Genomic DNA, 25,477 nt, shown 5'->3' with positions numbered 1-25,477 from the left:
TGGGAAGCGTTCACCAGGCCACTTGCTAATTTGACGGACATAAGGGGTGCTGTGGTTGAACCAGTGTCGCATACTAGAATGCTTGCATCTAATCAGCTTAAGGCGCGCCGATTACACTTGGTTCACAAACCACACACATCCAAAGCCACTACAACACTACTATCACAATCACAAGCACTTCTAACCCTACATACTGTACAGTCTCTACCAGACAGCCTAAGCCACTGGGTAGAGATACATTGGCTGTATCGTCCCTGCTTCGGTAGGGATAGACCGGTCCTGCAGTGGACCTCAACGGCTGATGATGATGATGATGATATACCGTATATATATATGGATAGATAGATAGATAGATGGATAGATAGATAGATAGATAAATTGATAGAAATATAGAGACAGATAGATAATTAGATACTGTTTCCCGGGAGGAAAGTGTATAACTTTGACAAATAGTAGATGAAGGAATTCTAATAAAAAATGTTAAATTGGCATTTTACCAAATCTCAAGAGCAACAGAGCTATAATTACTGACGACCTTGTGGCCGAAAATATCTCCCCCAAAATTTGTCCATAAGGTCGTTAGCAACTGTAGTTCAGGAAAAGATGAGATCTGAACACATGTTGAGTTAACATTTTTTACTTTGAATTCCCTCATCTATCATTTCCCAGAGTTGTGCCTTTTCCTACTGTGGAACCATATATATATATATATATCATCAGCCATTATAAGTCCACTGGTGAAGAAAAAGCCACCCCCAGCCTTCTCCATGAATTCCTTGACTGAGCCAATCTCTGCCACGTTTTCCCTGCAAAATTCTCTATCTCATCTCTCCACCTCTTGTCTGGCCTTTTTCTGCTACGTTTATTATCTTTTGGTGTCCACTCAGTCATCCCAGTGGTCCATCGGTTATCCCGTTTTCTTGCTACATGGCCTGCCCACCTCCATTTCTGTTGTTTTATAACTTCTATAATATCTTTGACTTAGGCTGCTGTGTCACCCAAGTTGATGTTTTCCTGTCTCGTAAAGGTACTCCCAACATTGACCTTTCCATTCCTCTCTGAGAACGGATTAATTTATTTTTCATCGATTTTGTCAGTTTCCAGGTATGACAATCATACATCATAGCTGGATTTATACATTCGTTATATAATTTTCGTTTCATACAAAGTGGCAAGCTACTTATCATAATGTCTCTATGCTTGCCAATTGTAATGCATCTTTTTATTTCGCTATCATTAAATTTCATTAATTTTAGCATTTGTCCCAGGTAATTGTACTCCTCGACTTCTTCAAGAATTTCCCCACTTATTCTGATGACCATCTTTGGTGTTTGAGGATTAAACATTACTTTAGTTTTACTCCGGTTCATCTTTAGCCCTACTTTGAGACTTTCTCTGTTCAGGTCATTTAACATTTCTTGCAATGTCTCTGCTGTTTCTGAGATTAGGACAATATCATCTGCAAATCATAAATGGTTTAGCTTTTCTCGATTTATATTCACTTCTTTGTTTTCCCAGTCTAGCTTTCTGAAAATACTTTCTAGGCATGCTGTAAATAATTTTGGTGAAAGTATATCTCCCTGACGCACTCGTTTCTCAATGTTAATTTTCTCTGAGTCCATATGTAATTTAACTGTAGCAATTATGTGTGTGTGGATGAAAGGATGCGAAGATGTGTAATGGATACAAGAGCTTATAGAGGTTGGGGGAGTGGACTTTCTGACCATTACTTGGTCGTGACCAGAATTAGGATACAAGTAAGATGGAGGAATAGAAGAAGGGAAAGACGAGAGGAAGGAGTAGTTGCAAGGAGAGTGGAAAGGTTACAAGAGGATGAGAAAAAGGCAGAGTATAAGAGAGAAGTGGAGGAACGATTGGGCAAATATGAATTGGAGCAGATGGGGGACGTGGAAGGTGGGTGTAGGATATTTACAGAAGAAATATGTGCAGCATGTGATGTGGTGTGTGGGAGGAAGAGAAGACGGAGGGGGGTGCAAGGAACAGCGTGGTGAACTGAAGAGGTGAGACAGGCTGTGGCACAAAAGAAGAAAGCATACAATGAATGGATGAGAAATAGGGGCGTGGAAGAATTTGAGAGGCGGAAGAGAGAGTTATATGTAGAAAGAGAGAGGTGAAAAGATTAGTAAGAGGGTGTAAGAAGAGAGTGGATGAGGAATTTGGAAGGAATTTGAGTGTAAAGTGGAGGGACTCTAAGAAGATGTTCTGGAAAGAGGTGAAGAGAGTAAGACAGGGAGGAAGTGAGGTTAGCAGGGGAGTGAAACATAAAAATGGTATATTACTAGTGGAGAAGGGAGAAAAAGTGAGCAGACGGAGAGAACATTTTAAGGAATTGTTGAGCATACAGGATGGAAGTAATGCGAGTATAAGTGGCTGAGGAATGGCTGGGAGAAGGAGGGAGGTGAGAAGACAGGAAGAAATCAGTAGGATAGAAGTTGTAGAAGCAATGAAGAAAGCTAAATTGGGAAAAACCCCAGGAATTGATGGAGTGTGTGGTGAAATGCTGAAGCATGGGGGAGAGATAGTACAGTACTAGAATGGATGTGGAAGATGTGCAGATTGGCTGGGAGGAAGGTAGAGTCCCGGAGGATTGGAAGTCAGGTATAATTATTCCCTTGTACAAAGGAAAAGGGGAAAAAGAAGTGTGTGGTAATCATAGGGGCATTTGTCTTCTTAGTATAATAGGAAAAGTGTATGGTAGGATACTTATTGACAGAGTTAGAGAAAGAACAGAGGAATTAGTTGGAGAAGAACAGGAAGGCTTTAGGAAGGGAAGAGGTTGTGTAGAGCAGATATTCATTCTTAGATCTTTAGTGGAAAAGTTTCTAGAGAAGGGAAAGAAGTTGTATGCGGCTTTCATGGATTTGGAGAAAGCATATGACAGGGTGGATAGACAAGAATTGTGGAAAGTAGTAAGAATATATGGAGTAGATGGAAATTTGTTGAATGCTGTGAAGAGTATGTATGACGGTGCTAAGGCTGCAGTGCGTGCGGATGGTAAACTGAGTGAATTTTTCTCTTTGAAAGTTGGGTAGAAACAGGGATGTGTCATGTCTCCATGGTTGTTCAATCTGTTCATGGATAGGGTTATAAAAGAGGTACAAGGTAGGGTAGTGGATGTTGGAGTGGCCTTGGTGAGAGAGGATAGTGTTTGGAAACTCCCTGTACTGTTGTTTGCAGATGATACTGTGTTGTTGAATGAAAACGAAGGGGAGCTGCAAGGCTTGGTGGATGAGTTTGGGAGAGTGTGTAAGAAACGGAATCTGAAGGTGAATGTAGGGAAGGGTAAAGTGATGGTCTTTGAGAGAGGTGAAGTCATTGAATGTACAGCGAGGTTGGATGGTGAGGAATTGGAAAATGTGAGTACATTTAAGTACTGGGGTAGTATGATGAATAAGGATGGAGGTTTGGAGGGTGAAGTGCTTGAAAGGGTACAGCAGGGAAGAAAGGTTGCTGGTTCTTTGAAAGCAGTGATAAGAAACAGGGAAGTGAGCATGGAAGTGAAAAAGTTATTACATGACAGTATTGTGATACCAGCTCTAACGTATGAAAGTGAAGCTTGGACATTGTTGGAAGGACTTAAGTCAAGAGTGAGAGCAGTGGAAATGAGTTATTTAAGAGGAGCCTGTGGAGTCACATGGAGAGACAGGCTGACGAATGAGGATATAAAGGAGCGTTGTGGTGTGGATGTGGATGTGATAGGAAGTGTCATGAGGAACACACTGAGGTGCTTTGGCCATGTGGAGAGGATGGAGGGTGAAAGACTGACGAAGAGAGTGTATGTGAGTGAGGTGGAGGGGGGAAGAGGGAGGGGGAGGCCGAGGATGAGATGGAGGGATTGGGTGGAGAGGTATATGAGAGAGGGGGGTATGAGTTGGGAGCAGGGCAGTGAAATGGTGGGGGACAGGACGACGTGGAGGCGATTTGTTTGTGGCCACCCCAAAAGGGATTGAGGCGTCTGGCAATAGATAGATAGATAGTTCCCTCTTTATATATGTTTTCGATCAGTTTTACAATGTTCTCATTCGCTCCATGTTCTCGCAATGAATTTATAATGGCTATGTGCTCCAGTGAGTCGAAAGGTAATCAACAAAACCTAAGCACAGTGGTGTATTATATTCTGTAGTTTTCTCAATTAGTTGATTCATTGTGTGTAGATGATCAGTAGTTGAATACCCGCTTCTGAATCCTGCCTGTTCACGAAGTTGGTTTTCTTCCAAATTTGTTGTTATTCTGTTCCTAAGGTCTTTAGTGAAGAGTTTGTAAAAGGCTGATAAAAAGCCAACGGGTCGCTAGTTAATAAGATCTTTTGTCACCTTTTTTGTAACGTAAAATAACTATTGCATTACTCCATGTTTTGGGGATATTCTTCTTATTTATACATTGAGTAAATAAGTGAGCAAGCCTATTTTGTACTTCTACTCCTGCATCCAACAGTAAATCTGCTGCTATTCCATGTTCTTCCGGAGCTTTCCCTCTTTTCATAATATTAAGAGAAATATTTATTTCGTCTGCTGTTACCTCAGGTATTTCGCTTGTGTCAACTGAAAAGTTAGCTATTGCTACTATTGCCTTTAGTGCATACAGTTCTTTGTAAAATTCTTCAACTCTCTTCACAATCTTATCTCTGCATTTAATGACTTCATTTTTGTCTATCAGTGATGTAATTTGTTGCTTTCCTAGTGTCAGTTTATTTCGGACCTGTTGCAGACTTTTTGATTTTTTGATGGTTTCTTTGATCTAATCCATGTTTCTCTTTCTTTTTCTTCTCTTTTTCTTTTGTTGATCAGCTTATTTTCCGCTCGTTCTGTTTCATCTTTCTTTGTTTTTACTTTCATTTCCTTTCTTTTATTCATAAGCTCGAGTGTCTTTTCTGAATACTTCTTGGCTTTGGTTGTATTAGGTTTACCTACTACCTCCGCTGATTCTCTTAGCACTTTTGTTAGTGTGTCATTCAACTGATCAATGTCAGATTCTGAATTACTTAGAGCCTGATATCTGTTCCTTATTTCAAAGTGAAGGGCTACTTTGTTTTCCTTGATATCTTTTTATCATTAATCATCTGTTTTCTTTCACTTTTGAAATTGAATCTGGCTGAGCAACCCACCATTCTTTGGTCACTTCCGATATTTTCTTTGATGATAACTGTGACATTTGTGATCGTGTTATTCTTATCTTCTACAATGAAGTCGATTCAATTCTTTGTTTCTCCAGTTGGGCTTCTCCGGGTCCACTTTCTCCCTGTTCTTTTGTGAAAGAATGTGTTCATTATTCTCATATTGAACATTTCAGCATTTCTCCTCTTTCGTTCCTTTCTCCCACTCCAAATTTTCAGAAATATGCTTCTCCATTTTTTGATTTTCCAACTTTTGCATTGATGTCTCCCATGAGTAGAGTATAGGTGGTCCTTTCCTCTTCCATAACCTGGGAGAGGTCATCATAGAATGTTTCTATTTCTTCATCTGAGCTTTGAGCAGTTGGTGCATATATTGTACTTGTATTACTTTCAGGGTATATTTTTTGCACAGTCTAATTACCACCAGTGCTGCTCTGTCAGATACACTGCTGAATTTAACAATGTTTCTGCAAGATTTCTGTTAATTAGAAATCCTACACCACTAACTCTTTCATTTTGTCTTTTTCTGTAGTAAAATAGGTGGTTGCTGTCCCCGAGCTGAATTAGTTTTTCTTCTTTTCTGTGGGTCTCACTCAAACCTACAATATCCCAACTGATGTTTTTCAGTTCTGTTATTTAAGTTATCAAGTATGTAATCTTCTACGAGGCCTCTTACATTGTATGCATAGATCTTCATGGTTTTCAGATTGTTTAATATCCTAGTCTCTAACTTGCCAACACAGTGCCTACTCACTTTCGGTGGTACACTGCACGTAAGCACAGGAGACAGTGCAGTTGGACTTTTAGTAGGCGATGATCGAACACGAACGCCCGTCAAATCATTTGCAATAGAACTCATGTTTGGTTGGGAGGATTGTGGCAAATAATCTCACGTCCCTGCCACATAGTTTCTGGTGAGATGTAACTTTTTTTGCCACCTTGTTCGTTATATTCAGTGGAGCCCTATATATCTGTAGGCGGTTCCATGGTCCACGCCGTCTAAGACGGTACCTTGTATATCTACAAGGCCTACCCGGAAACGCTCCAGGTGGCAGTGGGATCCCGCCCCTGGATATATATATATATATATATATATATCTATATATATATATATATATATATATATATATATATATATATATATATATATATATGGCATAATTGGTAGCGACCATGATTTGTGATAACGGAATTGTACGATAACGGAAGCACAAAACTTATGGAATTTTTCCTGATCGGTACCAGAAAACCAAGGTGTAAGCCCAAATTTTCCCTTTAACGACATTTATTTCCCTCTAGATACTTACAAACTGTTATGGTAAGTATCAGAAAACCACAAATGTCTGGTTTGGTTAACGGAAAGTGATGAAAAGGGCATACTCAGAAAAAAACACGTACCATAGAGAGACATACTATGGGCTGATTGCAAGCGGTTTTGAGGCTAGGGGGTCAAGAGTTAATGGTCTTCACCACTCGGGATTAACTCCTCCAGTAGGGCCTCACCTTTAAATCCCATCAAGCAATCAGAAACCACAAACACTGCACCATCATTCTCGGCAGAAACCAGCTCAAGTTTGCAAGAACGATGTGTCTGAGGAAAAAAAAAATGCAATAACGGATGAGAAATAGATTATTTATCATATCACAGTGCCAATAAAATTGCTATAACCATGTGTGCGATATCCAAGAGATCAACACACACACACACACACACACACACACACACACACACACACACACACACACACACACACACACACACACACACACACACACACACACACACACACACACACTGTATATATGTTTCATCTATTTTTTTCCTGGCAGTTCAGTTGAGCGGTTTATTGTTTGTGGGAAAGCTTCTTTTTCTTTTTGTAATCTTCGGAGGTGACATTGTAGGAGCTGCCCTACTTGGAGGATTCAACCGTAGCAGTTACTATGTTTTCTTATGGGCCTTTTTTTTTCTCTCTCTTTTTTCTCTCTGTCACAGTGATGGAAGTGATGGAGGTAAAGATGAGGACCAGGGTAGGGATAGTACAGTTCATCACGTGGACTATAGCAACAATGCTGTTCAGCGGGTGGGCCTACCTGATGAGGGACTGGCGGTGGCTACAGACGGCCGTATCCTTACCCAGCCTGCTGTTTTTGCCCCTTTTATGGTTAGTTCCTTTCACTGCTTCCCTCCACTAAGAAATATAATGTCAGATTTTCAGCACTGCACTAAATGTATCAGGAACACCCCTCCTCCTCCTCCATCGGGCATTAAACTTCAAAGACATACCCGGTATGCACAAACACAGCCATCACAGCCTATCAAATCCTCCAGTCATGCAGAGTCCTTCATTAACCTTAACCAGACATTCTACAGAAATTGCCCTTCCTAAGGAGACACGAGTACACCTATCGACTCCTGTATGGCCACCACCGTTCCTTGCATCAGTACTGACGCTTTATGTAACGCATTGTAGCGCAACTGCTGAAACCACAACACACTAACCTCATGCATCCCACCTTCACACCACAGACGATCCTTCAACATAACCTTAACACAAGATCACTGAGAGTGTCCAGCCGAAGTGGCCAGTTTCCTGCAGTCCCCTGGGTTCTGATCCAGGTGAGCCTAAGCCAACATCAACAGCAACAACGACAACAGCAAAAACAACAACAACAACAACAACAACAACTACTACTACTACTACTACTACTACTACTACTACTACTACTACCACTACTACTACTACTATTTTTCACGTCTCGTCTACATCAGGGGAAACATTATGTTTTACTGACAACAGCTGATGTTCGCGTCAGTACTCTCAAGAACATTGCTTTGTGCTAAATAACATTGCATCATATCAGATAGTTTCACCGACCTACTGTATACTCTAGAGTCTACATGGCGATGTTCCAGTCCTTACTATATGTGTAACTTGTGTGTGTATGTATGTATGTGTGTGTGTGTGTGTGTGTGTGTGTGTGTGTGTGTGTGTGTGTGTGTGAGAGAGAGAGAGAGAGAGAGAGAGGGGATATCTGTGTAGGTGTAGTCTGTGTATGCATTTAGATTTTTGGATGAGTCCTCCAGAAGGTTGATGGTCTGCGTGTTGAAGGGCGTGTTTGTGTATGTGTGTGCCGGGTGGAGGCGTCTTTATATAAGTAAGGGAGACTGGGTCTAGCTATTACATGGGCAAGTTGTTACGCAGTCAACATCTCCATTATCAATCAATAGATGAGGGAATGATCGTCGCCATGTTATGTAGCATTTAAGCAAAGGTGGGCCTGAAGCGGTAACTCGATGGCATTGTTTGAATAAGAGCTGAAGTAAAAACCTGATTTTTCAACTCAAAAGAAAAAAAAAAATCTATGCTCAAAGCTATTTTGATATTTCTGTCACTTGTTGATGCAGCTGAGTCACTTAGTACATGGTCCCATTTATGTGAACGGACTATGAAATTAGCAATGACTTATGGTGGTGGCGTCATTTTTGTACAGGAAATGGTCTAGTGAACAGAAAACCAGTGTTGGGCTTTGTTTTCATGGGCTGGTTGTTAGGGTATCAATTTACCCCCTACGAGAATAACTATAGGAAAGTGTCCAAATATTTTCTTATATCACTTACACTATACCATGTTAAGATTTACTAATGGAAAACAGACTCATGCCATAGAGGCAGCAGTAAAACGAGTTGTGGATGATAATACTGAAGTGTTGCAGATAAGTGCAGTGTATTGTAAAAGTAACATACTGTTTAATGTGCACTGTTGGTAAAGGTGATATTTATGTAGCTCTATTTACAGTAGGTGGTATCTTTGTTTATTTGTCAGCTTATCTATCTAAAAATACAGATAATGATAAATAGATAGATAGATAATACATATATGTATATCTCATTGGAGCCCGGTGTCCGGAGTATTGGACAGAACTGGGATTTTTCAAGTCTTTATAAAGTAGGGAACCCCCGGGTAGGGACCTATGAGCTTCGCGACTATGAGCCGACAGGCGGAGGGCGGTACGCTTAGTGCCCTACCAGTGCAATGCCTCGCCCAGCACCCCTGGGATCCAATGGGATATATAAATAAATATTTAGATAGATAGATAGATAGTTAGATAGATGCATACATACATACACATATACGTAATACATCTGTCTGTCTCAGATTCTATTTCTTCATTCATCCATCTATCTATCTATATCAATCAATCAATCTGTTTATATCAGCCAGTCTATCTATATCTGTCTATCTCTCTTTGTCTGTCTATATATCTATAAATACTGAAAGTGGATCAAGTACGTTGTACCGTGAGTGCTGGTGACGGCGATGGAGTGACTGAATGGTAGGAGTAGTTGCACAAGTGAGTGATTCGGTTATTGAAAGAGGTTTTGATGGAGTGAATGAATGAATAATTATGATGTAATTTACTTTTGCTTATGACTACATCCAATATGCCAATAGCCTGGTATCACATGCTAATCACATTATAAGTATGGATATATTTGGGTTCTGTAACATACAAGTATATACCGGTATGTCGAAATGATTGGATCTTGAATTTGGCTCTCTATTGTATTTTGTTTTTCTCTTGGAGGGAACTGTTATTGCGGGCTCATGGCCTTTGGTTCCTTCTTCCTCGCATAAAAAAAAAAAAAAAAAATGTTACCTCGGAGTGCGTAAGAAATTGCCCCGCATCTGAAATGAACTTTGACGGATGACATGCCATTACAAGTTTTTTAATTAACCCTGTGATGAAAAGTTTTTGTTTATTTTGTCCTTAGATATAATGGAAGGACATAGTTTTGCCATTTCCAGATAAAAATAATCGTTATATTTTGCTTTTATCCAATGATGCAATGAGGAAAAATATAAAAATTGTCACAACTAGACCCGGTCTCCCCTACACCTGTGTATGTTTGTGTGTACTGTGTTTGTGAAGGTATGCATATCAGAGAGCTTGTCCTTGCATATAAGCTCGTGTTTGTTTACGTGCAGCACTGTTTTCAGGCTGATGGGTGAGTCGCCTCGGTGGTTGGCGGTGGTGGGTCAACACGATCGGGCCCTAAAAGAACTCAAGAGGGCGGCCAAGTGGAACAAGGTCACCCTCCCTCCAGACAACGACTTGCTGACCATCATGCAGAGCGTCCACCAGCAGGTATAATACTTTGCTTTGATGTGCTGTACATCCTTATACGCCACCTCCCCTCACACCTGCAGTATTGATACAAACTTTTATCAGTCGGTTGCATATTCATTATGAAAACATCATTATCACTATCATCTGGTCCTCTCTTCCACCAAATAATGGGGCGAAATGGAGTTTACGGAACACGAAAAAAAAAAAAAAAATGACAGAAGACCTAGCAGAAGTTTGGCCATTTTATGGGCCACATTCTCATTCACTCTCCATTTAAGTCCCAGATTATTCCTGGCTCCACCTTATAGGCATAAATAGCCACACTTACGGACTTCATGATACGTATAAGCTAGAGTCACTCAGGCGACTATCACATCACCGGGAAAAAACAAGGATGTCAGACTAATGTCATGTACTCCTTCGTACACTTTTCCTACATTATCATGCCGCATCCAGTAACATCTTTATCCCTCTCAGGCTTTTCAAACAGATGCTCACCATCCACTCACTCGGTGTAGTGCTGATTTGTGTGTCTGCTCTTTCCTCTCTTCCATCATTCCACTTCTGTTTTTCTTTCCTTCATTTTTTCCTCTTTCTTCTGCCTACAAGTGACTCTACACTCCCTCTTCTTTCTTTCTTTCCTTCATTCTTTCCTCTTCCTTCTGCCTATGGGTGACTCTATACTGAGTGACAAGCCAAACTGTTTCTTGTACACTAGGAAGCCATTTATTACGTTGGATGGTAACCATTTAACCAAATTATGCCGCCTGGTGGTTTAGTGGGTAATTAAGACGTTCCAGTCGGATTGAGCCTGTGTAGGCTTATATCGTGGTGACGGTTGGGGTTTATTATTGACGTAATGCCACTCAGGGATGATTGAGGCTAGTCACTCTCATCTTAAATGTCAGGACCAACTTGCCTAGCGCCGGGTTCCTACGCTTCTCTATGGGGTGACATAGGATTGAATGATGGATTGATAGATTTACTTGTATGAACTATTTTTCTTGCTGGGAGTTTTCATATGATTTAACCATATATAATACTTTTGCACTTAAAAAAAAAAAAACTCTAAATATGAAGACTTATTGTGCATTTACTCTCACAGTGCATTCTTAAACCTGGCAACGCAGGACACTAACAGTTTGTGTGGGAGAGGGTGGGTAGGACCATGGAGGCTGCATTCAAAGTGGCTTATAAGGACTTCATAACACCTCCTCCCTTGCGAATCCATCTGCATAGTACACTTTATTATCTCATAGTATGTTCTTTACATCGTGCTAATATCATCATAATATAAGTCAGTAATCTATAAGAGGATACGGAGGTGCAATGATCAGTAAAATGCACTAAGGAATGGGTTTCACTAACTTTCTAGAGCTTTTTAGAATATGATGCCATGAAAGAAAAATGGGCAAAATTGCTGTTCCTCTGAATATGCCGCCCAGTCCTCAGGCCCTGAAAAAGTTAATGTGGATAGTACTGTATCCTTCTTCACATTGTTTTAAATCCTTTTTGCCACCTCAACAGCTTTCATTATTTTAAAAGATGAAGCATCCACCCCTTGTTCATTGTATTTCCTTCATGAGCAAACTTTCGAAGAATGACAGTACTTACTCATGACCAGCATATACCAGCATCATCCTTAAAAGATGGTGACAGGGAGCGGACTCGGTAGGTACAGAGATAAAGGTAGGTACGTAGCAATTTCCTACATCTTACCAAATAAAGATTACATTATGACACAGTAATTATGTACTGTACTGTTATGTCTATGTTTTACTACATTCAGAATCCATCATGAACTACTACCAGACATACATACATTCCTCAGAAACTACCCTGCCCCAAAAGACACACGTATACCTACCCTGATTGCGATTAGGTAGTAACCCTTGTTTGGTGCAATACCAACACGCTCACCTCATAAACAGTCCCTGCCAACAACACACTTACTCACCACATGCACCGCACTGTCACAACACATACAGTCCTCCAACATAACCTCATCTAAAGACCTCTTTGAGCAACCAGAGGAAGTGGCTAGCTTCCCACAGTCCACTGGCTTCATGTCCAGATGTAAATGGGGTTGCATCAACACATAAAGTTATATATGAAATTGTCTGGTATCAGTGATCAATATTTATTACACTCCCTCTCATATTTACAGGCTGTGTCGGCCAAGAAGACAAATAATGAAGATATCTCCATTATCTCAAGACTCATTCGAGCCTACAATCAGTTCATGATTCTATTTCGGTATGTCTTTACCACACAAACTTTTATTTAGTATATACTCTACTTTGTGGATTGGGAATCATGGGAAGTGGTGCTGAATTTTAACATATTCTAGCCGAGAACGTCATTAGATTTTATGTGTACCATCTGCAGTCGAGTTATTGATTTCAGGACAGGCTTCAACCTGGGGGGTTTAGATATAGCTTTCAGTAACGCTCACGAACTTGATCCAATCCATTCACCAAAGTGAAATTGCAGTGTGCTGTACAGAAAGGATAAGATTAACCATGTGCTTGTTGTAGGGTAAGGAAGAGAGACACTCTCACACGGTGGTACAGGTAAAAACAAATGATTCCGTTGCTCAGCTACATAAACCTCTCTTAACTTCCTCTCTATCCTCCAAAAGGAGAAAGATGTACTATAGGAAAAGTGCAGCTTCAGCCGTTCTGTGGGTTTTTATGGATGCACATAAAAATTAAAAACATTGTATTTGCAAAGTTGCAGAGCCAAAGGTGGCCGAGTGCCTGAGACTACAGTAATGCCCGGAGCCTTGGGAATCAGCCTGGTCGTGTTCATGTCAATATTAACTCTGGTGATTGATTAGAATTTCCCAAATATTCTCAAAATTTTATCAATAGTTTATGATTTCTCAGTGTTTTCCTCTATGTTTTGTTATCAGAGTTTCTGAACTTGACACTGCAGTGATTTTTTATGTGGCACGCAAGACCCAGGGGCCACGTACAGAGACTGTTTTGTGGTGGCAACTAGTAATGGTCTGAATGTTCTTCGCATCGCATCCGCAAATATTCCTCTTTTTTTTTTTTTTTCGCATTCGCATGTTGTCACATGATGTCATGCAAATCTTTGCGAATAATGTAACTTTATAAAGTTTATGGAAAATCAAATAAAGTTAAAGCACGAGTTGGACGAGTGTTCTAGGCAATTGTTGCCAACCAAACAGCTGTGCCAAGCTAGCTAAGGCTGCTTTGCTGCATCATACAGTGTTGCCAGAATCACAGAAAAGTCTAGATTTCTCCAGATTTTTCGCGAAATGACAGATTTTCAGAACTTCTCATTAAAAAGTGGGTCATCTCCAGGGTTTTAGCTCATAACCAGAAAAAGTACACTAAATCTCAAGAATGGACTGGTTGACAATCGTGCACAAATTACATAATGAAACGGTTACTCAACTGAATCAGTATAAGTACTGCACGGTCCTGACTCCTGGGGCATATAGCCCTGAAACTGGGCAGTAATGTATTAGGAATATTTCACAAAGACCGAAATATTTCAATGTTTTTTCATCCTACATAGGCCTGACCGTGAACAGCTACACCTCTGTGAAGTTACCCTATTTGGTTATCTGCTTTCTTGGTCTTATGTACTAGTAATGTTTGAACATTTTTTTAGTAACAGCCAGTCTGATCTGAAAAACTAGATTTTCACATCCCTGCTAATGGCTTAAGCCAAAGTCAGGGTTGGTTTTGCTTGACAGGGGACTGTTACGATAAGCTGTATGTGGTAAGCTATTATAATCTTTATAGATTCATTCACACTTGATTATCTAAAATCCACTCAATAATTTGTAATTTGACTATATTAATAAAAATGCAAGATTCAGAGAAAAATCTGCTAAAGTTAACGAAAATGTTTCGCCTCTAGCTAGACAACTCGCCTTGACAGACTTCCATGTGTAAATATTGGTTTACAATGCAAATATATTTATTTGTCCCTTAAATCAATATTTATGCAAAATGGAAGCCTGTAAATGCGTGTTGACGATCTGAAGGGTAAATATCCGCTGACTTTAGCACATTTTAGCTCCGAAACATGATTTTTTATTAGTAGTCATATTAAGCACAAATTATTGATCAGATTTCAGATAATTAGATGTGCATGAATCTAAATGGTGATAAAAATTATAATATTTTCCATTTAAAAGTGCCAGTTCATTAAATGACTGCCAGTATGGTACTTCCTCGCACCACTTCACAATAGTAGGAATTGCCCGTTGTGATGAGATAATCCTGATGCGCTGCTCGCCACCACAGCTTCCTGGTTGTCATGTCTCATGGAACAGTGTTGATTTTTTTTTTTTTTTCTAGTGTGATTCTACTGGTGTTATTGTACAGTGGAACAAAGCACCAATGGTGGTTATTTGCTGACTTGGCCATGACGAAGCAAAACTTGGCTGATCAGCAGAACCACAATCACACAGCTTAGCTGGGGATCACTGTCCTGTTTTGTTTGGCTTAACGGTTAATACGTCATGGCCAATCGAGGCTCGCACTGCCATCAACCTCGTTTTGTGCAACTTTGAAGGCTTATATCTCCAAATTTTTACTTTGGTTTGTCAGATTAAGTACATCATTGGATAATTCAGCACTTTTATCACCCAAATAAATTTTTTACTTAAAAAAAAAAAAAAACGACCGTCAACCAGTCCATTTCTGAGAGAGAGAGAGAGAGAGAGAGAGAGAGAGAGAGAGAACCCTTGTCTAATGTGATCTGTTCTGGGTCCGTTCAAAGTTCGTCCAGGAAGAGTCTGATAGCCCCAGGGGATGCATGTAAGAGCTGGGTCCTTGTCCTGTATCCTGGAAACATAGAAAATGGATAAAAATTTATTCGTTTAATATTCTGTGGCGAAACTCTTACAGTGAAATTAATTCGTACAAATCATAATGGATAACCCATGTTTTTGTGTTATCAGACAGGATATTCGCATTCACATTCGTATTCACGAATACTGAAAATTACTAGGCATTAGATTTCGCGAAAACATACAATCGGACCATCACTAGTAGCAATTTTTTTTTTTTTTTAGTACCATTTTGGGACTGGACCTTTTTGTGTACCTGGTCGTTTTCATGATATTCGAGCTCCCATCACCATGCTACTCAAGAAATGTTATCCGTATTTTGGTGATATTAAACAAAATTTTCAATATTTCAGTGATTCCTGCATACTTCTATTTCCGAAGCTTAGTGTACTTGATATTACAGCAGATTTTATTATATTTCCCAGGACTTCCAATGTGCTCATCATCATATTGTCACCTGTTCTTCATCTTTAAGGGATTTCACCCTTACCCTAGCAATATCCTAGCAAGTTCAGTATTCTTTTAGTTTATCTTTGGAGTACTGTATGCCAGATAATATTATATGTTTACTAGCAGCTTCTGTTTTGGGTGACTTTCCCAGGACTCCCAAGCTCCGCATCATCACACTGGTCATCGGCATCGACTATTTCGTGGTGGCCATGCTATTCTTCGGCCTGACTGCTGGTGCGTCGACCCTGGGAGTGGACCCCTTCATGTACTTGGCCATCTCTGCAGCAGTTGAGCTCCCGGGCACCACCATCCTCATCCCCTTCATTGAATACTTTGGCCGCAAGAAGATGTCAGCCTTCAGCTTCCTCTTCTGTGCGGCTGCTCTCTTGGCTCAGCCCACTATTCCTGATGGTTTGTAGTAGTGCCTTACACTCAATGCTGCTCTGTTGGTTGCTGCTGTGCCGGTCCCTTTTATTAGTGAACAAGACAAGACAATCTTCATAGACCTGAGGCAGAATTATTGCAGACAATTTTTAAAAGTTTCTCTCTATGATATTCATGAAGTGCGTGAAAATGTTTTTATTTAAATGCCACCTTATGACCAAAATTGAGAATTGCTAAATAATCAGCTGATACACCTTCCTGTACAGCAGCTGACATGTCAAATCAACTCAAAAGTTCAAAGTGCACAACTTTGTATTTCATAAGAAAATAACTCAGAGCTCTTTAACCCTTACACCGCGGGCTTGTTTTGCTGTTTTGCGTGTCCCGCGGGCATATTCGGGCTCTGACAGACTCTCAAAAAATATTTGCCAAAAATCAGTTATTAGTCCTAGAATATCAAAATTACATATGCATATGGCACATACCTTCAGCTTACTCCTGGGATTTTTGTTGAGCCTTTGTCGATTACCGTAGGACTTGTGGAGACCTCTGAAGTTGGGTAATGAAGTCTCCACTTTACACTTCCTGACAACCCGTAATATGATTACCACAGCCAGATGTTATCACTAGAAACACTATTCTATGATTATCAAGTAGTTTGGGATCCATACTCCAAAAAAAAACCCCACTGTGAAAGCAATGAAAATTATGAGCGGTATGACCTTCCCACTTGCGCTAGTTCGCTGTTGGTATTCTGTCATTTATTATTCATAAAACCCCTCACACTTTATATTTCTATTACTATATAACACTTATATATATCTGCTGTCTTTATCCATAAGTTTCCTTCAGTAGTATTAGTTTATTGTCACTGAAGTCATTCAATTTTTCATTCAGTAAAATATGTAGAGAGCCACGGATTCACTTTCACTGTTATAACCTCAAGTATTTGTAATCATATTCTTATATTACTAATTATTTACATTTCTATTTACATTTTCTATTGAATTTTCAATATTTACACTTCTGTTTTACTTACACTATGTTATTCACTGTCACTTGCAGTCACATAAAACTATATTACACTGTTCAATCATATGTACTGTACATCCATTGCTTTCACTTGCTATTTACACATTATTTACACATTATTTTCATTTCCCACTTGTACTTTTAGAACTGCTTCTGACTGTGGTAATCAAAGAAGCAGGTAACACAGAGGGGAAGCTGGCACTCAGCGCACTGCCAAGAGGTGCGTTTGTGCTCAGGTGTGTGTTGGGTGGTATGTGCACACACCTGGCACCTGCGGATCGCAGCTTTCCTCTTGGTTGTGGCAGGCATTTGCACCAGTCTGTGCCGATCCATGTACGCCCTCTGCTCAAGTCTGTCGGGAAGTCTTACTGCATGGTGCCTTGGAGTTGCTGCTGTCACCCTACCATATCTTTCAAGCAGCTGCTGAAGTCCCGGCGAACAACCTCAGGGAGAAGGACTTGGGTGGCTTCACCTTCATCTTGTACAGGATGAAGGCGTTCAGCATCGTCATGTCTATGAGATGCAGAAAAACTTTCCTGTACCACCTAGTATTCTTCCTGAGGCAGTAAATCTCTCCAATCATCATGTCGGACTTGTCCACCAGCCGCATGTTGATATTGTAGTCTATGACAGCATCAGGTTTCCTCACAGGTTCACTTGTCCTGTGGTCGACCTTCCCACTGTCTTTCATTTCCCCCTTGTGTACGGTGGTGAGCATGTGCACGACCCTCTTGTCATGCCACCGTATTGCCAGCATCTTCTCAGACTTGCGTAGGTGCATGTCTCCTCGCTGCGAGGTTCCTGCCTCTGGAAATTTAGGGAAGTGGGCACGATTACTCTTGACAGTGCCGCAGGAGCCAATGCCGTGCTCTGAAAGGTATTTGGCAAGTTTCGGTGCTGTATAATAGTTGTCTGTATACAGCACATGATTCCCACCAAAATACCTTTCAAGGAGCACTTTCACTACACAGCCTGAGAAGCCAAGGGGGTGTGTTTTATCAAGATCGACAGTGCTGGCTGAATAAATGACGAAGTCAAGGATGTACCCCGTCTTACAGTCGCACAGTACAAAGAACTTGATTCCAAAGTGATGGCGTTTGCTTGGAATGTACTGCACAAACCTAAGACGTCCTCTGAACAAAACCAAGGATTCGTCAATGACAACCTTCTGAAAGGGGTGGAAGAATGTCATAAACTTATCCTTCATTCTGCTCAGAATCTCCCGGATCTTCCAGAGTGGGTCGGTTTGGGAAGGTACATCGTTGTTGGCAAAGTGCAGGTTTCCCATGATGTTCCGGAAGCGATCTCTGGCCATGTACTTATTGAAGGTGGGTGAGGGTAGTAAGGGGTCCATGGACCAGTATTCTTCCAACTCATGCTTCTTTGAGTGTGGCATGAGAAGCATGAGGGCGAAGAACACATACAGCTCCTGCACTCCCAGCATGGACTACTGTTGCATCTTGGCTGCACCTGTACCACTTGCAGCATGTTGTGATTCATACCCGTTGGTCTCATCACATATGTGCTGCATGATTTCGTCATTGAGGAAGGCTAAAAGGAAGTCCACACACTCAGCATCTTCGTCAAGAGTGAAGGTAGGCTGTATTCCTGACGAACTCTCGTCGAAATGGAGATGTTCAGGGACAAAATCGGACCCTTCCGTCCACGCGAAGGCATCCAGCATTCCCTGTCGTGGCAGTGTAGGGTGGGTGAGGGTGGAGGGTGGCTGTGAGGCAGATTTATCTGGTTCAAGGTCACTCGCACTGACCCTGGGTTGCCGTACAGCACTAGCAGCCCTTACTCTACTGGCAACTCTACTTTTATGGGTCAGGGATTTACCTCTTCCTCTACAGCCTGCCTTTACTGTTGATGCTGGTGGTGACTCTGACGATGAAGACTCCGGAGAAAATTCAGCAGAAGAAGAGGAAGAAATGAGTGAAATGGGGCTTGGGGAACAGGGAGGTGATTCGCCTTGGGACTCATGGCGGGCTGGGTCACACGGGGCCATTGTTTCAGGGCTAACCCGCCGCCTTTTCATTCCCTTTCCAAATTCCTTCCCTTGCTGCACTAACGGCTCCTTTCCCTTGGAGCTAGGGATAACTTGGGACACTGAAGCACTTGTACTAATAGTTTCTGGCACGATTTCCTCACCCGGCTCATCACTCGAATCCCCTGAAGGGTCATATTCACTATCCATCATTATCACTGATAATTCGGCTAGTTCACGTTCCACTGCAGAGTCACTTAGTCCTTTCCTGCTTCCCCCACGAGTTTTTCTGGGTGTAGAGGCCACGGGGCCCTTTGCAATGGGCGCAGAAGCAGCAGAAATGGCTGGGCACGAGTGCGACATGCTTTGACCGCAGAGGAGGACAAGGAACTAAATGGTGCGGCTTATCTGAGAAGGCAAGGGTTGACAGTGACAATGGGGCTGACAGCCGCTAATTTACATGCTAAGAAATTATTGGTAGGAAATTTCGGCAATACATAAAGAAATAGGTAGTTCCAGGTGAATGTAAATGTCACTTAGGCTTCTCCCTTCCTTTCTGATATATATTTTTATTACAGAAATAGATTACAAGGCATAATTCAAAGGGGAAATTACTGTGGGAATTTAGCGAATGAATGCATGTGAGGTGTTGTCAGGTGATAATTAGCCAATTCCTGGTGTATACCGCTATCACTTACCTTATTTTTTTATATATATATAATATTTTGTATAAGTATAGGGCATAGGGCTTATTTCAATGGATGAAATCTGTGGGAAAAATCCGGGGGAGATTTGCTTAGCGCAGCGCAGCAGGGCAGGTGATAGGAAAAGGTAAAGGAGGTGAGGTAGGGAGGGGTGAGAGGGTACTGGAGGGGCGGTAGGGAGGGGAGTCAAGAATGGGGGAAAATGACTAAATTGTCAACAATGGATGGGAGTACAGATGAGATTAGGAGTGCGGCCTATTGGTGGACAGTAGCAATACATGCTAAAAAATGATTAATAGGAAATCTCGAAAATACAGAAAAAAGTAGGTAGTTCCAGGTGAATGTAAATGGCACTTTGGCTTCTCCCTTCCTTTCTTATATATATTTTTTTTTACGAGAATAGATTATACGGCATATATCAAAGGGGAAATTTCTGTGGGAAATTAGCGAACGAGTGCAAGTGAAGTGTTGTCAGGTGATAATTAGCCAAATCAAGGTGTATAGCACTATCACTTACCTTATTTCTTTTTGGTATATATTATTTTGTATAAGAATAGGGCATAGGGCTTATTTTAATGGATGAAATCAGTGGATAATTCCGGGGGAAATTTGCTTTAGCGCAGCGCGGCCGGGGAGGTGAGAGGACAGGGTAATGGAGGGGAGGCAGGGAGGGAGTCAGGAACGGGGAAAAATGGCTAAATTGTCAACAATGGATGGGAGTACAGATGAGATTTGGAGTGCTGACTAGTGTTGGACATTGGCAGTAATGATAGATGATACAAGCCACTACTTGTAAGCCTGGGATAATTCAAAATAACACAGAATCACAAAAGTGACGCCCCGCTGTATGATCCATTGCGCCCGAGCGTCACGAAAGTGATGCCCTGCAGTTAAGGGGTTAAGAGCAGATATTCAAACTTTCCTGGAAGAAGAAGAAGAAGAAGAAGGAGGAGAGAGAGAGAGAGAGAGAGAGAGAGAGAGAGAGATCCCCAGGTGTACGACTTCACCGCAGATAAAATTAAAGTTGCTAAATGATAACTGTGATGGTCATGATGATGATGATGATGATGCCAACTTCCTTTATTAGTAGGAAATATAATTAGGACGATGGAGTTAATGGTGGTTATGATGATTGTGGTAATAATGATGATGGTTATTATGATATGATGATGATGGTAGGAGAATCATAACGCACATGTTTATATTGTGTTCTTTGTGAAAATACAGCTATTCCAATAAGTTCGAAACTGCCGAAACTTCACAATATATGCTGATTCAGAATGGAGATAAAATTTTGCTGTTTCTACCATGCATGACACGGTGACATCAAGACAAAATGATAATAGTAAAAGTGATGAAAATAATAATGATACTATTGTTAACTATACTGGTGGTGATGATGATAATGATGGTAATAGTAATGTTGATGGTGAAAATTATGAGGATAAAAGTGCGATGATACTGATGATAGTTATAATGTTACTGATGGTAACCCATTACTGCCCATAGTGGTTGTGTGTGCGATTTATCAGGAAGGGTACTTAGCATACCGTCCTTAGCCTATCGGTTCATATTCGCGAAGCTCGTAGGTGTCCGGAACTTGGGGCTTCCCTTTCGATTAATTTACAGAAATAGGCAAATCTGCCTTTTTAATAGAACCCTAGGCACAAATGGGTTAATGATGACGCTCTTGTAACAGTAATGACAACAGTGATGATTATAAGCATTGTGATGTGAGGCTGAAGAAAATTTTGGTGATGATAATTAGTCATAATAACAGTGATGACAGTTTCAGCGATGCACTGACTTAACATGACCTCTCCCTCTCTGCAGACCTGAAGTGGGTATCAGTGACTCTGGTGATGCTGGGCAAGATGTCAGGCACAGCGGCGTTCTCAGTGGTCTTCCTCTACGCCCTCGAGCTCTTCCCCACAGAGATCAGGACTCAGGGCTTCGGTTCAGCCATGGTGTCCTCTCGCCTTGGTGCCATCGTTGCCCCATTCATTATGAATGCCCTGGTCAGTGAATTAGAGAGAGAGAGAGAGAGAGAGAGAGAGAGAGACTGATTTTGGAACGTCACATTATTGTGAAGTTGAATTTAACTCTGATGCCATGTTAAGTCAAAAGTTTTTATACCATGAACTTCTTTTTTGATGAAGGACTAAGGCATTACCCCAGTTAGGTGGACTATTGTTCAGGCACATATCACATTGCAACTAGATATCCTCCCTGATATCAACCATGGTCTTTGGATGAGACTGAACGAGAGTATGTGCTCTAATCAATATGGTTGATTCATTTTTGCGTGGCGGTAATTTCTGTTCTTCTGCTGCCTAGTTCTCGAAACTCTGTGTCAGAATAATACAATACTACGGCCCTGCATCTTTGCCAGAATACATACTGATGGCTGGCCCGATATTCTAATGCTAACCTTTTGTCATAGCTCAGCATTCAAGATTGAGAGATGGAAGTTTTATGCCAAATTGTAGTGGAGAGAATATATATATATATATATATATATATATATATATATATATATATACCTAGGCTGCTTCCCCCAAGGAAAGGGAGGTAGCCGAGACAGGATGACACACTCCCAATTTACTCATCCATTCAGACACATTCATTCGCATCTTAGCCCCAAAGGGGAGAACGGACAGATCCTCACCGCACCACACCGCACAAAGGTCAACTGCGCAATGCAATCAGTGACTTCCGCAGCAGGGCCCGACAGCAGAACTGGTTTACCCCTGCCACATCATAACAGACCCATCCCCTTACCCACATCTGACCTGACTAACTGATCAGACCAAATGCGGCAGAATATCCCCTCAGGGCTGCGTCATCACTTATTCATTCACAATTTCTCTCCATTTATTTCTGTCACGCACAGCCACTCTTCCTTGCTCAACAGACATCCCTCTCGCATCCAATGCTCTCTTCACACTGTCCATCCATCCTATTCGTGGTCTTCCTCTCAGCCTTACACCTCTCACATCAGATCTAGTTATCTTTTTCACCAATCGCTCATTATCCATTCTCTCCATATGCCCAAACCATCGCAACACCCTCTGCTCAACTCTACCAGCCATCTCCCGAACAACTCCAGTTCTCCTTCGCACTTCATCATTTCGCACCCGATCCATACACGTCACTCCACACATACTCCTCAGACACCTCATCTCCATTACATTCAAACTTTTCCTCTCTGCTACACCCTTCCATGTTTCAGCCCCATATAATGCAGTCGGCACCACAACACCCTCATACAGCCTTCTCTTTACATCCATTCTAAGTGAACGACATTTAAACACTTTTTTCATACCTTGCAGCACCTTTCCTACTTCATTTATTCTAAACTTCACTTCTGCATCTATTCTTCCATCCACAGCAACATGTGACCCTAGATATTTAAAACAATCTACCTCCTCAAGCACCTCACCATTCAAAACTATATTCATCCCCCTACCATCTATCAACCTCGTACACTTCATCACTTTACTCTTATTCTCATTTACTTTCAATTTCCTCCTTTCACACACCCTTCCAAACTCCTCTACCAACTGTCTCAATCTCTCCTCTGAATCAGTCACCAGTGCAGTATCATCTGCAAACAGCAGCTGCTTTAGATTCCACTCTCCACCATCAACATTCACCAGACACAGACCTCCACCTAAAACTCTTGCATTCACCTCCCTTACAACACCATCCATGTTAATATTAAACAACCAAGGCGACATCACACATCCCTGTCGCAGCCCCACTCTCACGGGAAACAAATCACTCACAGCATTTCCCACTCTTACACACGCTCTACTATTTACATAAAAACTTTTCATCCCTTTTAGTAACCTACCATCAAGTCCATACAGTGTAAAGTGGAGGGACTGTAAGAAAATGTTCTGGAAAGAGGTGAAGAGAGTGAAGAGAGTAAGACAGGGGAGTGAAAGATAAAAATGGTAGATTACTAGTGGAGAAGGGAGAAAAAGCAAGCAGATGGAGAGAACACTTTAAGGAATTGTTGAACATAGAGAATGGATGTAATGCGAGTATAAGCAGCTGGGGAATGGCTGGGAGAAGGAGGAAGGTGAGAAGACGGGAAGAAATCAGTAGGATAGAAGTTGTGGAAGCAATGAAGAAAGTCAGATTGGGGAAAGCCCCAGGAATTCATGGAGTGTGTGGTGTGCTGAAGCATGGGGGAGAGATAGTAGTAGAATGGATGTGGAAGCTGCGCAGATTGGCCTGGGAGGAAGGTAGAGTCCCGGAGGATTGGAAGTCAGGTATAATTAATCCCTTGTACAAAGGGAAAGGGGAAAAAGAAGTCAGTGGTAATCATAGGGGCATTTGTCTTCTTAGTATAATAGGAAAAGTGTATGGTAGGATACTTATTGACAAAGTTAGGGAAACAACAGAGGAATTAGTTGGAGAAGAACAGGGAGACTTAAGGGAGGGAAGAGGTTGTGTATATCAGATATTCATTCTTAGATCTTTAGTGGAAAAGTTTCTAGAGAAGGGAAAGAAGTTGTATGCGGCTTTCATGGATTGGAGAAAGCAAATAACAGGGTGGATAGACAAGGATTGTGGAAAGTGTTAAGAATATATGGAGTAGATGGGAAGTTGCTGAATGCTGTGAAGAGCATGTATGATGGTGCTAAGGCTGCAGTGCGTGTGGATGGTGAAGTGAGTGAATTTTTCTCTATGAAAGTTGGGTTGAAACAGGAATGTGTCATGTCTCCATGGTTGTTCAATCTGTACATGGATGGGGTAATAAAAGAGGTACAAGGTAGGGCAGTGGATGTTGGAATGACCCTGGTGAGAGAGGGTAGTGTTTGGAATCTCCCTGTACTGTTGTTTGCAGATGATACTGTGTTGTTGAGTGAAGACGAAAGGGAGCTGCAAGGCTTGGTGGATGAGTTTGGGAGAGTGTGTAAGAAACGGAGTCTGAAGGTGAATGTAGGGAAGAGTAAACTGATAGTCTTTGAGAGAGGTGAAGTCATTGAATGTACAGTGAAGTTGGATGGTGAGGAAATGGAAAATGTGAGTACGTTTAAGTACTTGGGTAGTGTGATGAGTAAGGATGAAAGTTTGGAGGGTGAAGTGCTTGAAAGGATACAACGAGGAAGAATGGTTGCTGGTTCCTTGAAAGCAGTGATAAGAAACAGGGAAGTGAGCATGGAAGTGAAAAAGTTACTACATGACAGTATTGTGATACCAGCTCTAACGTATGGAAGTGAAACTTGGACGTTGTTGGAAGGACACAAGTCAAGAATGAGAGCAGTGGAAATGAGTTATTTAAGAGGAGCCTGTGGAGTCATATGGAGAGACAGGCTGACAAATGATGATATAAAGGAGCGTTGTGGTGTGGATGTGGATGCGATAGGAAGCGTTAGAAGGAACACAGTGAGGTGATTTGGCCATGTGGAGAGGATGGAGGGTGAGAAACTGACGAGAAGAGTGTATGTGAGTGAGGTGGAGGGGGGGAGAGGGAGGGGGATGCCGAGGATGAGATGGAGGGATGGGGTGGAGAGGTATATGAGAGAGGGGGGTGTGAATTGGGAGCAGGGCAGTGAAATGGCAAGGGACAGGGCGACGTGGAGGCAATTAGTTTGTGGCCACCCCGTACGGGATTGAGGCGTCTGGCAATAAATAGATAGATAGATAATATATATATATATATATATATATATATATATATATATATATATATATTATATATTAAGATGTTCAGAAAATCGAACCTTCAGGTACTTGAAGGGTAAAGTGCTTACTCAGTTTCACTGCTGATGGGAACTACACGATACTTTGCAATTTTTCTTTGGCCT

At 41.4% G+C, this 25,477-nt stretch overlaps 1 protein-coding gene across 1 annotated transcript in view; it reads left to right on the top strand.

Annotated features, from left to right (window-relative positions):
- The window catches only part of LOC145406636 (organic cation transporter protein-like), a 64,877-nt gene that overhangs the window by 39,042 nt on the left and 358 nt on the right, over nucleotides 1-25,477 (top strand). The window contains exons 6-10 of the mRNA XM_080277714.1: nucleotides 7,128-7,296; nucleotides 10,135-10,282; nucleotides 12,432-12,520; nucleotides 15,700-15,959; nucleotides 21,489-21,673. Of these exons, the coding sequence (XP_080133840.1) occupies nucleotides 7,128-7,296; nucleotides 10,135-10,282; nucleotides 12,432-12,520; nucleotides 15,700-15,959; nucleotides 21,489-21,673 (851 nt within the window). The remainder of the gene's footprint in view (nucleotides 1-7,127; nucleotides 7,297-10,134; nucleotides 10,283-12,431; nucleotides 12,521-15,699; nucleotides 15,960-21,488; nucleotides 21,674-25,477) is intronic.

This window comes from Coenobita brevimanus, chromosome 8, assembly GCF_032717465.1.
Source record: "Coenobita brevimanus isolate Jiangsu-jjx chromosome 8, ASM3271746v2, whole genome shotgun sequence".
Classification (NCBI taxonomy): Eukaryota; Metazoa; Arthropoda; class Malacostraca; order Decapoda; family Coenobitidae; genus Coenobita; species Coenobita brevimanus.
Note: the sequence above shows the minus strand (reverse complement) of the source record. Positions and strands in the feature narration are given on the sequence as shown.